The sequence below is a fragment of the Hydra vulgaris genome, chromosome 03 (assembly GCF_038396675.1).
Source record: "Hydra vulgaris chromosome 03, alternate assembly HydraT2T_AEP".
Classification (NCBI taxonomy): domain Eukaryota; kingdom Metazoa; phylum Cnidaria; class Hydrozoa; order Anthoathecata; family Hydridae; genus Hydra; species Hydra vulgaris.
The window spans coordinates 43,209,285-43,227,963 of NC_088922.1; the positions used below are offsets into that span (position 1 = coordinate 43,209,285).

At 26.2% G+C, this 18,679-nt stretch overlaps 2 protein-coding genes across 3 annotated transcripts in view; both read right to left on the reverse strand.

The window, feature by feature from the left end:
- Positions 1-451: 451 nt before the first annotated feature.
- Positions 452-4,771, reverse strand: LOC101241727 (polycomb group RING finger protein 1). Of its 2 annotated transcripts, none has more exons than XM_065793306.1 (10): positions 4,620-4,771; positions 4,450-4,549; positions 2,661-2,757; positions 2,265-2,320; positions 2,081-2,137; positions 1,889-1,985; positions 1,785-1,818; positions 1,567-1,668; positions 1,406-1,486; positions 452-602 (listed from the first exon to the last, which is right to left on the reverse strand). In XM_065793306.1, the coding sequence occupies exons 1-10, from the start codon at positions 4,710-4,712 to the stop codon at positions 489-491; spliced, it is 831 nt and encodes a 276-aa protein (XP_065649378.1). In that variant the 5' UTR covers positions 4,713-4,771; the 3' UTR covers positions 452-488. The 2 variants fall into 2 exon arrangements, with proteins under 2 accessions (XP_065649378.1, XP_065649377.1); XM_065793305.1 differs by having other exon boundaries at positions 1,770-1,818.
- A 1,398-nt stretch (positions 4,772-6,169) lies between these two features.
- LOC100200426 (eukaryotic translation initiation factor 3 subunit A) overlaps positions 6,170-18,679 on the reverse strand; it is a 44,831-nt gene continuing 32,321 nt past the window's right edge. The window contains exons 16-17 of the mRNA XM_065793304.1: positions 6,662-7,186; positions 6,170-6,320 (exon numbers count right to left, since the gene is read on the reverse strand). Coding sequence (XP_065649376.1) covers positions 6,205-6,320; positions 6,662-7,186 — 641 coding nt within the window. The 3' untranslated portion in view covers positions 6,170-6,204. The remainder of the gene's footprint in view (positions 6,321-6,661; positions 7,187-18,679) is intronic.

Sequence of the window (18,679 nt, forward strand, 5' to 3'; positions counted from 1 at the left end):
TTGATTCCGTTTGAAGAGTGTAATTTAAGTTAAAAAATATAATTATATTTGTTTTGGAGAACAGTGTATATGATCACGGTAATCATAAAGGTCATGGTTTGAACGATTACGGACTGACGTAAATAAGATTTTATATAAATTTGTAAGTTTATATGAGAATCAGAGTGGTGTAAGTCAACGTTTTCTCAATTTGAGATTTTTAAGACTTAGCGTAGAGAAAACCCTACAAACTAAAAAAAACAAAAAAACAGTTGCCAGTTTCTTTACATAAACTTACACCGTACACCAGTCTCAAATGCTTTGTAATCATAATTATTGGCTTTACTCAATTTTTTTTTGACTCATACACCATGCTGATTCTCACTAGCCCATATAAAGAAATTAGACGTACTTTATAGGATAAAATCATAAATTATAGTAAAAAAAAAATTCAGTAAAAACAAACTAACAATTAAAAAAAAGCCAGTTATAAGTTTATCTTTAACAAATTATTTCGAATCTATTACATAAAGCTTAACGTATTGAAGCAATCTTTCTACAATATCAGCGACGATGTTTTCGTCTTTTTCTTCTATAGTATAAGTTAAAACCATTGGTTGAGACTAAAATATATCAAAACAATATTTTCAACACTTGTCAAAATAATATCAGAATAAAATTAACTGATCATATCATTAAAAGCGTTTACGATTTACTCAAGAAACTGCATCAACAAGTTTTCTTGAAGCAGTTAACAATCAAACGAATTTAAGCAAAAATAAAATCAAAAAAAATGCTCAACTTTAGATGAAAAGAATAACTATAATTATGCAAAAATGTATTAAAAAGACCCACATATAACTATGACGCACATATAAGACCTAATATTACTAAGAGATTATTAGACGAAATTTAAAGTCTGTTAATGTGTATGTAAATAGTTAAATTATTTATTATTTTTATAAAAATATTTTTGTTGCCAGGCTCCAATAGCTTGTTTGTGATAAAGTTACCTATGTGAACAAAAAAGTTTAAATATTCTAACAATATAAATTTTTTGTTTACTTTCATTATAGCACTGGAACATACACATATACTGTACTAGTGTTACATGCACATATACTATACTGTTATTGACATCAGATTTATCGTTTTTAACAATTATTTTCTTTTTATTATTATATTTTATTACATTTTTGTTGTTTTCATTATATTATTTAACAAATTATATTATCGTTTCGTCACTGCTCAATCCAACTTAGGAATGACACCATTCTTTTCAATCACTTTTTTAAAATTATAGTAAAGATTGCACACATTTTTAGTAACTTTTGAAAAAATGTCATTATTGTTCTTGTTTGTATTATCATAAAGCATTTAAAATATTAATAAAAGATATTACGAAATCACGAACAATTTTTCTCACCTTGCATTTCCAATGTACAAAATATATCAATTTCAGATTATTTAAATCAGATAATATTTTTCCATTACACGAGATTTGAATCTATAATTTATTTTAACAAATTTATAAGAATTTTATGTGAGCCACAACACCAAAAAAACAACGCAAAATAACTAGATTACCTTGTAGTCTTTGAGAGAAACGTCGTATAGTTTACTCAATAAATGGCGAATATGATGTATGTACGATCGGACTGAACAGCGCACGTATTTATGTTGGATTTCCTTCAGGAAAGGTAACAATTTAAAAATTGATAAAGGAATAGTTTAGAACATTCTAGTCTTTCATCTTCTTTAAATAATAATGTTGAAAATTCTCGACTAACTATGGTCAAATTCACCTCCAATTTCATCTCAGCAAAAAAATCCGAACAACTAAAATAAAAAAACAAAGCTAATAAACTAGACACTAAAATTTCGATTAAAAATAACGAAAATAACACACCTTTTCAAACACAAACACAAATTGATCTGTTCGTCGCTTAAATAACTATTCTTTGGTTCTACCAACTCAAGCTTTTGAAAATCATTTTTAGGTAAATCTAAGTGTAAAAAGAATCATCAAAACAATCGGAAACTTCAATAAAATTTATTAATAAATAAGTATAAAATGATAAACTAAAAACGTTCAAAACACCTGTAACAACTTGTTTGTTTAATTTACATTCAAAGTCTTGTGCACGACGACTTTCATCTAATACACAGAAAAAATAATTTAACACAAAATATTGAAAAAAGTCCGTTTATACATTTTTTTTTACATACATACGAAAAGTAAAAAAAAATCAACGGCTAATCTATTCTAAATAAAAACATTTAACCAATAAAAACCCATGGTATCAACTTTTGAATGATGTCTTGCATGGTTCGGTCGAGCCTACAATAGAGAATTTTTTCTATTACTTTAATTGAACTATTCAATTAAATTTATTATAATTTTTTAATTACTTTAGTTGTTTCATAGGTGTTTTGTTTTTTTATAATTTATTTGAAATTGTAATGAATCTAACTGCATTGCAAAATAACAAAACTCGTAATTTTTTTAGCATATAAACAAGTGTGGAGTTGATTTTTAAAGGACTCAATTACAACTAAAAACATAATTCGTCATTTATTTCATTAAAAAATATAAGCCTCTATTTAAAAAACAATATTGCTAATTTCAGTGCTGACTTATGTTTTGTACTAAAAAACATTGTGGTCTGAGAAATACTTACATAAGTTTAGACATGGGTTCAGTCTCATGAATTTGAATGTTACAAGTAGGACATCGCTTACTGGATTGAAGATGTCGAACTATGCAACTTTTACAAACTAAAAAAAACGAAATAAATTTTTTTTAAAATGCTTTAGAAAAATAAAATTTTTGCTGTACCCCAACAAGTATAAGTTGATTTATCAACTATGATTGACTATTGTCATTTCTAGTTATTTACTAAAGATGTTTTAAAAACGAACGAGCTTAAAGTAAAGATTGGATGAGAAATGATTAATTTAAACAGTAACAAAATATAAAATTAATACTTCTATTATAACTTAATTAAAAAAAAAAAACAGTTTTTAATTTTTAAAATTTTTTAATTTCATAAAAAAACAACAAGAAAATAATTTTAAAAATAGTTAATACTAATATAGTTAAATCAATATAGCTAATTATTTTTTAAACGAATAGCATAACTGAGTAAATAAAACATAAAAACAGATGAATTATTATTGTATTACAGTATTACAACAATATAATATAATAATAGTATTTGTGAGTCAAACTGAACACTTTTTTTTATTTTATTCATTTCTTTTTTATGTAACTTTTTTTTTTAAATTTCATACAGTTTAACTGATGCAAACTAATCACACCATTTTTCTATTACCGATGGTACATTTTTATTACCGATGGTACATTTTTTTTTCTATTACCGATGGTACATTTTTTTTTCTATTACCGATGGTACATTTTTTTTTCTATTACCGATGGTACATTTTTTTTCTATTACCGATGGTACATTTTTTTTTCTATTACCGATAGTACTTTTTTTTTCTAACAGATGGTACATTTTTCTATAACTGATCAAATAATAAAAAAAGGTAGGATAGGTATATAGTGACGAGCATCGCTTCATAAGCGAGAAGTTCCGCCATGTACCTGGTAGTACCACGCTAAACTTGTTTCTTCGCACAGCAGCCTTGTTATGATAATATGTTGAAATATTTTAGAGATATTATTTTAACTATTTATTTTTTCAAATATTTTAGATTTCAAATATTTTAGATTGTTTTTGTTATAGACTACCTGTGTTATTTTACATTATATTCATATTATAATTCTGGCGAGAAGATCAAATATGATCTTCTTCCAGATTCGAAGTTTATGTTTATTTTAAACATGTAAATAATGTAAACTAGACAAACAAACAAAAAAATAAAATTTTCTTTATTTCTTTACTTATAAATATTGTAATGAAATTTTAGACAGAAGCTCTGTTAAGCTTAATGGAGAGATACAGAGAATACAACTGCTGGCGTTTTAACAAAAGCTCTGTTAAGCTTAATGGAAAGATGTGAATACGACTTCTGGTGATTTAACAAACAATAATTTAAAATATGTAAGTTTTAACTTTTATTACTTTTGAAGTAGTAAATTAAAAAAAAAAAAACTTTTTATTAATTTTTGCAATATGATAAATAGACAGTTTCATTATAACAGTGTTCATGGTTTTTAATAAACTGAGAATTTGATGTCCAGAAATAATTTCCAAAGATTGGAGTTCACAGTCACTTAATTTGAGCCTTGCTTATACACACAAATAAAAGATTCCTACAATAATCTATGAAAACTTTTAAAACTTCTTAGGAAAAATGTAAAATCACAAAATGATAAAAAAAAGAAATAAAAAAAAAAAGATTAAAATTGTAAAAAAAAAAAGAAACGAAAAAAAAAAGGAAGTAAAAAAGACAACAGCTTGATTTTGTAATGGAAAGAAAACTGATAATAGTTGCATTACTTACATGTATGCAAGCATTCTATAATAGTTGTGGCATCAACAAAATATCCAGCACAAAGCATACAAACCAAATAAGGATTCAGATCTCGTAACTTGATGGAAACCTTAAGATAATGAGATGGTGAAATTTATGTCAAAAAACAACACTAACACAAATAAAAATAAAAAATAAACCTTAAGTGAGTTCTTTTCTTCCATATTTTGGGTAATAGTTACAAATATATTTATAACTTTACTAAATAAAAGATTTACTACATTAAAAGACATTAAAACTTACTAAATTAAAGACAACAAGATACTAACCTCAGAATACTATTAATTAATAGATAAGTTGTTTAAAACAAGCTTATCCAGTTTTAAACAACTTATCTATAATTTAATCATGTTTTATTTATTCATTAACCATTTATTATTAACTAAAATAATACAAAAAATATGATTAATTCATTAATCACCCAGCAAACATTTTGTAGCAGAATTTCAGTGAACTTATAAAGGCCTTTATAGCATTCCACTGTAGTTTTGTTCATTGGTTATTAAGTGGACCACTAGTGGTAGCCACCAAGTGGCTAGCCAATAACTAGGCACTATATGACATGTAGGAAAGTTATACACACACGGCTGGCCACCTATAGTGGATACCACTAATGGTCTACTAAGTAACCCATGAGCAAAACTATAATAAACCGCTCAGAATGCTTTTATAGGATCACTGCATATCCATTACAAAAACGTTTTCTGAGCATAATTTATATACTATTACTAACTCTTATCTACTCATTAAAAATGATTTATGACTACTGTAATATCTAAAATACTTTGCAAAACAATAAATTAAAACAATAAATAGTAATGTAATACCAATTAAATTATACAGCCTAATTTTTACTTTTACTTTGAAAACAATTTAAAAAAACTTCAGAAATAAAAATATTGTTACAGAATAATCCAAAAATAGGTAAAAAATACTCCCTAAAACTCCCCAAGAAATAGTACTTTTTTTTGAAATTTCACACTAGCTATCCATTTATTTATTAACATTACTTATTTAATAAAAAATTCGACAAAGAGCTCAAAAAGTTTTTACTGCTTATAAAAAATATTATATATTTTTTATTGTAATAGAATGCAGACATTTAAAGAATCGAAAACTATAATACCAAGTAATTAATATATAAAATATATAGTTTATTACATAAAATAAAAATTATTATGCAATAATTTAGAGTAATAATTTCATGTTTATCAGTTAAATAATTTTATATTTTATCAATTGGGTGTAATAATTAATATTTATCAGTTAGTCTAATCTAATTAAAAACATTTGCATCAGTACTCTTTTTTAACTATTATTATTAATTTTTTTTACAACCATACTTTTTAAAAAGTGTTGCAGTTTATTATCCAATTAACTTGTTGTTGTTTTTTATGAAAATAATATTGTATTTTTCATATATATACACACATTTATATACATACATAAATATATATAAATTCATACACACACACATATATGTATATATATATGTGTGTGTGTGTATATGTATAAAGAGAGAGAGAGAGAGAGAGAGAGAGAGATAAACTCAAGGCCTTAAATTTATTAATGTAACTGTGAAAAATGCTGAAATGCATTTTTTAGTTTTTAAAACAAATAAAATATTAATGGGGAGGAAAAAACTTTAGTTAATCCATTGGAAAACCATATATATTAAAAAGGCTGAACATTTTGCTATTCTATATTTATTTTAAAATTTCTTTTTTATCTTCTAACAACATTCCAGCCATCTTCACTAGAAGTTCCAGATCCTTTTGGACGATCTTCAGAATCATCACGATCTCTATCAGCTCCCACACGAGACATTTTGTAAGATCGACCTAGTAAAAACAGATATATTAAAGACAATCAAGAAAATTTGTTAAAAAATATATCTAAATCAAAAAAATATCTACTGCAAAATCTTTACTACTGCATTTTAAATATAATAAAATGCACTTTGAAAAAACTTATTCAAGTTAAAATACTGAATTAAATACAACCTTTTATAATTTATACTTATATATATATATATATATATATATATATATACGCAATAATATTAATTAATATTATTATTAAAAAAATAAAAATAAAAAAAGAAGCTATTGGAATATTACATATAAAATGTATATAAAGTGTCATAAAAATTATTAAACATAATAAACCAAAGCACACTAACTTTCTGGACGGTTTCCTTTATCACTGGATCTCCAGCTATCACCACCACCTTCCCCACGCCAGGTTTGTCGATTACCACTAAATCCACGATAAGAATCACTTTTTTCATCACTACGTCGCTCAGTATGATCATCACGACCATCTCGTCGATCGAGCGGATCATCTTTCCTATTAAAATTTCTAGAATCATCTCGCTTATCATAACCTCGAGGATCATCTCGTTTGTCAAAACCTCGTGGGTCATCTCGCTTGTCAAAACCTCGAGAATCATCTCGCTTTTCATAACCATGAGAATCGTCACGCCTATCATAACCTCGAGGGTCATCTCTTTTTTCATAACTTCGAAGATCATCTCTCTTATCGAAACCTCTAGCATCATCTCTCTTATCAAAACCTCTAGTGTCATCTCTCTTATCAAAACCTCTAGCATCATCTCTCCTGTCATAACCTCGAGATTCATCACGTTTGCCAAACCTTTGAGAATCATCTCGTGAGTCAGCAGAACGAATGGGTTGCTTTACTTCATCTAAAAAAACAGTATAAACCATTTAGGAAAATAGCTAATTTCCTCTTTACCACATTTTTATTCATGTTGCCACAAGAGTGGTATTAAAAGGATAGGAGTTCAAATATATATATATATATATATATATATATATATATATATATATATATATATATATATATATATATATATAATAAAGTATTAAATAAAATCATCTACTACCGCCAAAAGTAAAGTATTTACTTTTGACTGTAGTAGATAACTCTTAATCTTATAACTCTAACCCCAAACCTCATCAGACAAGGTTGCTGAGCAGAGAAACAAAATGAGGGTTATATTACCAGAGACATAGTAAGGGTTAAACTCAGTACTTCTCACTTACAAAACCAGCATGCTAGTACTATAGATTTGGTCAAGAAGGCGTGTGATTGCACACCATTATATGATAACGCAGTCAAAAAAATTTTCTGAAGATTTGATCATGGCTATTAAAATAACTTTTTTAGACAATCATTGTCTTTTTGATGAACTTTGTATAAGAATCATCTTAATTAATTGCTAGAGTTAACATTTAATGTCGTTTTGCTTTTATTTTTAAAGTAATTTTAATTAGTTAAAAGGCTTTTTTGAATCTGAAAGAACGCGTTCTTAAAATGCACGCGGTCATTGGAGAAAGATCTCTTAAGCAAGTTAAAACTTTTTACCTTTTGGAATTTAATTATTATTTATTAGTTTAGAAGTATTACATAAAGAATCAATTAAGATAAATAATTATCGTTAAGATCATATTATAATTGAAGTAAGTATAGAAAATAGTTATATATAACATTTTTATTAGATATAAAGTAGAAAGGATCACTCCTTTTAATTTTTTAAATTGTTTACATTTTGTTTGTTTTAGTTTTTATTTTAGCTTAATTTTTTTTTTTAGCAGTTTTGTTTTTATTGAGCTTATATTTTATTTTTTAGAAGGAAAATAGGGGTATGGATGAGACCTAATTATTTTTTAAGCAACAAAAAAGTTATTCTAATGCTATTTCCATAAAATTGGTTTTTACTACATTGAAATTTAGAAAAATAAATTAAAATTTTCCTGTAAGGGAAAAGCTGTTGTGATTTACCAGAGTAGTAGTTGTTAAATATTATTATTTCATGTTAGCTTTTAGAAAATAATTTATGCTGGTACATCATGATTCCAAATATTCATAGCAAAATCACGTAATAAACAGTGGTAAAGACAAAAAATCAAATAGAGATAAAACAAATTGTATTTATGACAAAATAATTTGTCTTGGCTTTTTGTCTCCCTTTTATCTATAAGGTACATTGATTTTCATTTTTTGTATGTAATGTTTTTCTTATTTACTTATTCGTTACATTTTTTATTTTAGATTTATCAGATGATGTATTTATGTGGTATAGAAGAACAAAATATTGTAAAGTTTTGTGAATTTAAAAAAAAAAAATTTTTAAGAAATAATATTGAAGTTTGCAAAAAAGGGTTTACAACATTTTTATATATATATATATATATATATATATATATATATATATATATATATATATATATATATATATAATTATATATATATATATATATATATATATATATATATATATATATAATTATATATATATATATATATATATATTTAAAGTCATAAGATTATTGTATAATTTATTTTGAATTACAGATTGTTATATATATAAATTACTTGTGTGTGCTATTTAGAGTAGAAAAAAATATATATAGGAAAGATCATAACCTTCGAAATTCGTTTAAGATTTTTTGTCACTACTTTCAATTAAAAGTGAAGTTTAAATGGATGATATTAGACTAGAAGCAGATACTAGTTTAGGAAATGGAAATGTTAGGCATATATTAGGCAGATATTAGTTTAGGAAATGTAAATGTTAGTTTAGGAAATGGAAATAATAAGCAAGTTAATTGTCGCAGAAATGAAAGAGATAATCAACAAAATGCTAGAAATGCTGCTCGGCAAGCAGTAAATAATTCGAACCTAAATAAACCTTTATTAAATTTGTTTTTAAGCACATTTATTTTTATTTTTTAAATCGAATTAATAGAATGTCCCAAATTGTTGACAATGAAGGTTTGTATTTATTTAGATGTGTATTATGTTATCGATTCGTATCATGTGACGTGGCTAGTTCTTAAATATATGTTTATTTTTAGTTGCTGAATTACTAAGAAGTAAGTTTTAATCCATTTTATTACAATTAAATGTTATAAACTGCAGTTCGTATATGTTTGTTGATTTAAATTAACTTTACAATAATAAAATGGTTTAGACAAAAAATTTTGTAAATTAATTCAATCCAGAAAGATTAAATATTTATTTTATTAGTGAAGTAATTAAAGTAGATTTAAGAAAGAATCAAACTAAATATTTGTTTGCTTTACTAATTAGATGACAACAGTATTATTAGATAAAGTTTGGTAAAAAGCATTTTTACTTTTTAAAAAGGAATAAAAATACTTTTTAATATATCTGTTTTCTTTGAAGTAGATTTAAAATTTTAGGTTTTTAAAATCTTGTATATTATAATCTTAAATATTACTTAAAAAATATATCTATGTTAAATTACACTGAGTTGTAGAAAGTAAATATAGTCAACTCGTTTCTCCGCGCAGCGGCCTTTTTCATCAAAGGTTTGTGTTTCGTAGTTATAGAGTTGAGAGAGGGTTATAACCACATATAAGTAGCCTTCTCGTCTGTAGTGGCCTTCTCGGCCTTGAGGAGGTGAATTAACTAAAAAAAAAAGATTAAAAAAAAAAGTTTATTGATAAGGTTGAAGACTGTTAGAGCAGATTAAATAGATCAAAGATCTATTTAATCTACTTAATAACCAACTACTTAATAACCTACTAAGTGAAAATTTACTATCAATTGTTTGTTTGCTTTTCTGTTTAGTTGACAACAATGAAGAGAAAACTAGTAAGTTTATAAGGACTTTTATTTTTTATAAAGTAACTAAAATGTTTTTTAAAATGTTGTTGTTGACTTAAAAGTAAAACAGTAGGTTTTTATAATTTTATACAATAAGCAACAACAAGAACTTAGGTCCTACTTAAAATTATATTGTCAATAATAATGAGAAAAAATTTAAAATTCTTAGTAAGACAGATTTTTTTATCAAGTAAGTTTAATTAAGATTTATTTTCTTTAATTGATAAAGAAAAAATAAAAAGTTAAATAAAAAAAGTGAAAAGTCATTTCTGAATAACAGACATTTTCCCTTTGAACATTGTGGGGACACCAGACCTTTTATATTGACCTAACTTTATTTCAAATTGTTGTAGGACAACAGTCTTTATACTTCCATAGATACTAAAAAAACTAAAAAGGTCTTATACATAACTCATTTTTACAAAAAACTGGACTATCGACTTTTGCCTTCTGAGGTACAGATATTAGGATTTAAAGTTTATTTTAGTTTATAGTTTTGGTTTAGTTTATCATTATTTTTAGTTTATTTTTAGTTAGTTTTAGCTTCAGTTATCCTTTCCCTTACTTTAGACAACTTTTTCTTACTTTAGACAACTTTTTCCTTATTTTAGACAAAGGAAATGGGGGGAATAGGTAAAAAAATTATAATTATATATTTATATAACCACTGGTGACAAAAATTTGGCACAATCTTTGATAAGCTAAAACTTATTGGATTTTTAGTTATCCAGTGTTAATTTTTTAGTTATTTTGTTTATAAAGTGTTACTTATCTTTTAATGAAAGTTTTGTTTACTTAAATTAATTAATAAAAAAGTTATCCAAAAATGAAGTCGACTATATTAATTGAACAAGTGTACAACTATTGTAATTTGCATCCTAACGCTAAAACAAAGAGCACCGTAGAGTATTTTGTTGCCTCTAATCACCCCGAAAGAACCATTAAACGTTATATGGCAAAGTGGAAGAACAATGAGCTAAAGTCTCGTAAGCCTGGATCAGGCAGAAAACCAAAAATTATGACTGCTGGGAATATCAATCGCCTGAATGGTCTTTTGAACAAACGGTCTGGAATTTCTACAAGAAAAATTGCAAATAAATTCAAGTGTGATCATTCCTACATTGTAAAAACAATAAAAAAAACAAAACAAACATTTGTTATTTTAAGAAAAAACAAATCCCTGATCACACTGAGAAACAGTTAAAGCATTTGCAACTGAAGTGTGGAAGAATTTGTCGCAAATTCAGAAACCGCGACTTTGTCATTGACGATGAGTCTTATTTTACATTTAAACATACAAATAAAAATTCGAATATTGGATTTTACTCAGATGACGCAAAAAATGCACCAAAAAATGTAAAATATAAGCGCAAAAGCAAATTTGAAAAAAAAAATTCTTGTGTGGATTACCATATCCCCTTGTGGAATCTTGAAACCATTTATTGTTCCTGCGAGACTGGCAATTAACCAAACAGTGTACAAAAATGATTGCATCATCAAACAATTGATTCCTTTTATCAACAAACATCACAGTGATGGTAATTATGCATTCTGGCCTGACTTGGCCTCTTCACATTATGCTAGAAGTGTGACTAATTACCTCGAGAAAAATATCCGTTATGTAACAAAATTTGATAATCCAGCATGTGTCTCAGAATTACGATCAATTGAAGATTTCTGGTCAATCCTTAAAGGCTACGTGTATGAAAGCAATTGGGAAGCTGAAAGTGAAGATCAGCTGCAAAAATAAATCCATTCTTGTTTAAAAAAACTTGATAAAAATCTTGTACAAGGCATGTGTGAACATGTATACAAAAAAGGTGATGCCGTACGTCGTAATGGCGAGAAATCATTATTGCAGTCCCGAAAATAAAAAACTAATATATTGTTTAATATTCCGTACAATATTTTTTGATCATTAAACTTTTAGTTGTACTATTACTGTCTTTGTTTATTTTGTGCCAAATTTTTGTCACCAGGGGTTATATGTAAATATTATTTTATTGATTATTCTGAGGTATATTTTTTGGTCTTTAGTGTCTGGTAGAAGCATAACTGGTAGGGCTGTGTTTTATATTTTATATATTTTGTATGGAGAAATATGTGCAATAGGTGAAAGAATTATTTAATAAATGACATTTTTTAACTGTTCGCCTTTTACTCATATTTTTATTAAAATAAAATTTTTCACATACTTAACCCTTTTTAATTTACTCTTTTTTTTTTAATCATTTTTAGCAGTCTTCTGTTACCTGTGAAAATGGTGGGGCTATGCTTTATATTTTGATTAAATAAAATTTCAAATATTTATAACTTTTATTTTATACTTCTATTTGTAATTTTAGAGCCATTAATATTTGAGAACTTTTGTGATTTTAGATTCGTTAACATTTGAGCACTACAAAAATTATTACTCCTAACACCCAGGGCCTCTCTCAGAGAGGTCTTTTAATAAGTGGTGTAGTAATGGCGGTATGGATGAGCCCTCCATTTGAAGGAGGGCTCATCCATACCGGGGTGTTGGGAGACACTGAAGAAAAAACAGCAACCAAAAGGTTGTAAATATCTTCTATCAGTGAAATATTTATAACTTTTTTGTTGCTGCTTTTTCTTTAGTGATTTTTTTTAACTTTAATTTTTTTTTAATTTTGTAATTTTTGTTTTTTTATTTTTATTTTAATAATATATTATGTTGTATATTTTATTTGTTTTGGTCTTTTTTAATTAAAATTTTATTTGTTTTTTCACCAATTAAACTAAAATATAGTTAAAATGATTCATTATCCAATTATCATAATATAATAATGCTACATTCTATTATTAAAAATAACTAATTGGTAGTTTAATTTATTGAACTTACTGCTTTCAAAATTTACTATAAGCGAAAACAATATATTTAGCTATATAAATGCAATTGTGATGTCTTTTAAATTAAACTAAATTTTACTAAAAGCCAACATGAAATAACGTCATTAAACAACACCGACAAGCTGCATCATGACAGCAACTGAAGTATGACAACAGGTTACTGAAAGCAGGTAGATTATCAGCTGTTTTTTTTTTCTTTTCTGTTATGTCTACTAATCTGTTACAATTTTTATTTTATGTTTGTCAAATGACACATTAATTCAATATAAAAAATCAAAGTTTACATACTTTTTTTAATTTCTTATACACGTGTTTGATTGTAAATTAATTTTTTTTTGTTTGAAATGTATTTGTACTCAATTGCTTTGTTATTTATAATAAACTTAATTATTTTTAATAAATTTATTTAATTGTGTGCATTTAACGTTTTTAAGATAACAATTTTCTTTTTTTAAAGAAAAATGAATCAAGGGAATATCAAAAAATTAATAACTTCTGTATAATATAAGTTAACTTCATATTAATCTTAATAATTAATTAAAGTTTATGTTATAAAAAATATTACAAGAATTTAGTTTTTCATCAATTTAAAGCATGATTTTATTATTTTGAGGCAGTAAATAAAAACGAATTGTGTTGAACTTAGGAATGTCGAGAAAAGTGGATCTGCCTTTCATTGAAATGGCCTATTTCAGTTGTAAATTACTCAAATAATGTTAAATAATTGGTAAATTATTTTACATCCTCATACTTTTTACGTTATTTTTACAGGTAGATTGATTTTTTTATTTTGAAGGCATTTTTCTAAAATGGTATTAGTTACGGTTTCGCAACTTTAAATTGTGGAAAACAGTCACTATAAATTAATTATGTAACAGACCGACCATAACCCGTATTATGGGTTGCTTTCTGCTAGTTTAAATTAATACACGTAATAAGATAAAAAAAAAATTGTTATATATATATATATATATATATATATATATATATATATATATATATATATATATATATATATATATATATATATATATATATATATATATATATATATGTATATACCAGGGGCAGATCCAGGATTTTTATAAAATTTTGCTTCTTTTGAGACCCAACATGATATACTTTTGAAAAACTTTTTTTTTTATAATATTAGGAACCTGTTTGATGTATAAGGGCCTTGTGGCACCCGTAAAAATATTTTTTATTCAAAAAATTTTTAAACCCAGTATTATTTTATTATATAAAACATATTTAGGGGTTGTCAGCTGACATTTTTAAAATAAGTTGTTTTCAGCACCACCCTAATATATATATATATATATATATATATATATATATATATATATATATATATATATATATATATATATATATATATATATATATAAGATATTTATTCTCCTTTTTAATCATACAATAATAATAATAAAAAAATTCATAATTCTATTGATTGTAGTAAGTAAAAATAATTGAATAATAAAAAAATATATATATGTGTATATAATAATAATAATATAAAATAAGTAAATTAATTATAAGTATTTAATAATAATAACTAATAAATTGATAAGGATGGTGTCACACAAACAGAATTCTGATCAAAGGAGTGACACCAGTTTTTACATATAATATGATTAATAATAAGCATACACACATAGAACATAAACTCAGTAAAAATTTGAAAATTATACTTTGATGATAATAGTAAAAAATAAACAAACAAGAAGTTAATGATAATAGTTGTAGTAATCATAATTAAAAAATAAAAGTATATTTTAAATATTAGGCGAAAATATATACAGGGTGTCCCCAAAAAATGTATTCAAATTTTAGCAGCTGATAACTAAGTTAAATCTTCTTTTGAACCGAGTGATGGCAGACAGACTTGAATTTTATTCTAAAATGCTCCTAGAAGTATGAAAATGCAGTAGAAGTGCAAAGACAATTTAAGAGGGAGTTTAACAAAGAACCACCTACACAAGTTACCAGCACTCGAATTAGAGATAAGTTAGAAGCTGATGGAACTGTTCAGGACGTCCATAAGAACTGTTCTGGAAGACCACATACATTGACAAGCCTCACGAAAGAAGAAAGATTACTGGAAATGTTTCTGAAATTTAACTAGAAAGTCTTTGCGGCAAGCTAGTCATGAGGTAGGCATTTCAAAATCATCTGTTCAGCGCATCATGAACCGTTGTCAGTGGAGAAGCTACAATCCAAGATTAGTCCATGCTCTTAATGACGATGATCCAGACCGAACAATACAGTATTGTGAGTGGTACTTGGAACAATGTAACAAAGATACACACTTTCCCACAAAGATTGTGTGGACTGATGAGGCCACATTCAAATTAAATGGTTCAATTAACAGACACAATTGCACTAACTGGGGACCTGAGAATCCACATGTTATGGTCGAGCACCATGTTAATTTACCAGGAATTACAGTGTGGTGCGACTTTCCTTCAAGAGGAATCATTGGACCTTTCTTTTTTGACGCTACTGTGACTTGTCCTGTTTACTTGAACTTGCTGCAACAGCCTGTCATACCAAGCATTAGAGAGGACTTTGAACAGGATGAGTTTTATTTCCAACAAGATGAGGCACTTGCACACTACTATCATATTGTTAGATCTTTTCTTGATGAAGTCTTGCCAAACAGGAGGATTGGACGGAGAGGTTTTGTTGAATACCCTCCATGTTCACCAGACCTCACACCACTAGACTTCTTTTAACGAGGATACCTAAAGACCAAAGTCTACGCACAGTAACCTGCAACAGTTGTTCAATTGAGGGCAACCATTGAACATGAATGCATGAATATCCCAAGAGAACTATTCCATCAAGTGTGCTATTCCATCACTTCACATAGTCAGCAGTGCCTGGAGCAGAACGGACATCAATTTGAGAACATGCGATAACAAGACAATAGAATGATTTGTAGAATCTTTTACATGTTGAAAATTATTCGAATTATAATAAACCCCAAATTTACAATTATTTAAAGCAAGGATGCGGAGTCCCAAAAGGACTCCGGCTTTATTTTGTTATGGTCTCTGGTGTCCAGAAGTTTTAAACATTTTGGTTGAATAATAATCTGTTTTAAAAACAAGAAGTTTCAAGTCATTAAAAATTTATATTTAATGACTTGGAACTTATTGTTTTTAAGCTTGGAGTCCTATAGTCCTTGCCGCCATAATATCTAAGGACTCCGGATTCAAAAATTTATTGTTCTTCTGACTTATAAATCATGATTTTTTCCTCATTAGTTGCCCATAAGCTTTTTATAATTTTATATTTTTAAAGCTCCTGGATAAGAAAAACTAGGGAAGAAGTGATCTTTTTGTGACTTTCAAATCCAGAGACCTTTTTGGGACTCCACATCCCTGATTTAAAGTGTGTATACATTTTTTTGGGACACTCTGTATGTATGTATGTATGTGTGTGTGTGTGTATATATTATATATATATATATATATATATATATATATATATATATATATATATATATATATATATATATATATGTATCTCGTGACATTAGAATAATAGAGTTCTATCTTCATTTTTTAACATTAAGAGAATATATATATATATATATATATATATATATATATATATATATAAATAAATACATATATATATATATATATATATATATATATATATATATATATATATATATATATATATATATATATATATGTATATACATATATATGTATATATAAATATATATATGTGTGTATATATATATATATATGTATGTATGTGTGTATGTATGTGTGTATATAAATAAATATATATATATATATATATATATACATATATATATATACATATATATATATATACACACACGCACACACATGTATATACATATATAGAGACTTGGTCAGGAGTGTGAGTGCGATCGCACTCGCACTCCTGACCAAGTCTCTAGCAAGTGTGATCGCACTCTATATCTGACCACGCATATAAAATTTAGTTGCGACACCATGGCCACAGCTTTTTAGATGTTTTAAGAAGACTTCATAAAACGCAAAGAAAAACTTAACTTGACGGGAGACAACTACTAAAAAAATTAACTAAAAAAAGAAAGGAATTCTTAATGAAGAAAAAAACTTAACTAAAACAAAATAATTTGCGTTTTGAAAAAATTATTTCTAAACAACTCATAATTTTTTTATAAAATTAAGAAACACTTTTATAAAAAGTAAGAACTTGCTATTAATGATCATTTAATAAAAAAACAAATGTTCTTCAATTTATCAAAGGGTATAATACAATTTTTTATTTAAGTATTTATGTTGTATTTCAACAAGATTCTAATAATACTAATGGTAGATGAATTATATAATAATTAAAAAAGTAATTAAAAAAATATTTTTATAATTTCATGCTTTGCGTAGTTCATAGAGTTTAAAATATTTTAAACAATTCTTCTTAAAATAAACAAAAGAAATAATTAAATCACTGCGTTACTATAAAAATATTATAATGAACTTTTCTTTTTGCAGTGTCTATTTTAAAATTTTTTCGCAATGAGCAAGACCATGAAACAGCGGTTTATAATTATCAGTTTCCAAATTGCACACTTAAGTCTTTCGGCTTATTATACAATATTATATATTATAAATTAATATATAAAAGACATATTACATTTTAAGTAAATTATGCTTTTATTTTGTCTTTTGCAAACTAGAAGCACATTTTTATTGGATCAAATTATTAGAAATTAAATTTTAATGGTTAAACTAAAAAGGTAAAATATATTTATGAAGAGGAAACTGCGTCACAATACCGCTGATGTATTTAGTGATTAGGCTTTTTAATATATTTGTATGCTTTTGTTCTGTATGGACCGCTGGCGCAGTGCTGGTTCAACATAAGTCACTTCAAATAAATGTTTTTATGTTTTGTTTGACCCTCTGGCACATTCCATGTGAAAACATCCAGGGCATGCAATCCTAAGCTTCAGATTTTGTTGATTTTTACACCACTCAAAGATTTTAATAAGTTATGGACATTTCCAAAATTTTATCATCTAATTCCAAACAGTTTCAAAGATATGACTCTTCAAACTTTGCCTTGAACCAACAAAAATCCGCCACTTTGAAAAATGGTTTTGGTCACTGTTTCTGTTCTGTATGCAATGGAAAGCTGAAAATGTGTACACTTGCATATTGTGGTAAAGAATCCAATAAAACAACTTAAAATGTTTTAAAATAAATATAACACCTGTAATCTTTTGCGTTAAGTTAAGGCCAATTATTAACAAAACTGTAGGTAACAACCAAATGTTGTTTAAATAAACCAAGGTTAGGCGCAGAATTCAACGAAGTCAATAAGAAAATGTACTTGTGATATATATCAAAGCTGAAAAACAAAATTACATAAAAATAAAGAATGAAAACTTTTAATTATTTAGTTTTATATGTTTTATTTTAAAGGCCAAGGCCATAACAATCTAGGCCAGGGGCAAAATTTTCAAGGCTAAGGCCTTTTTAAGCCTTAAGGCAAGGCTTTTTTTGAGGCTGAGCCCAAGGTTAAGGTGTCCATAAATTGTCACACAGTTTTTGACATTTTTTTGACCCCCTCGCAATGCATTGTAACACTTAATTGACCCTCCCCCCCCAATATTATGCAACAATTTTGTACTCCCTTTAATTTA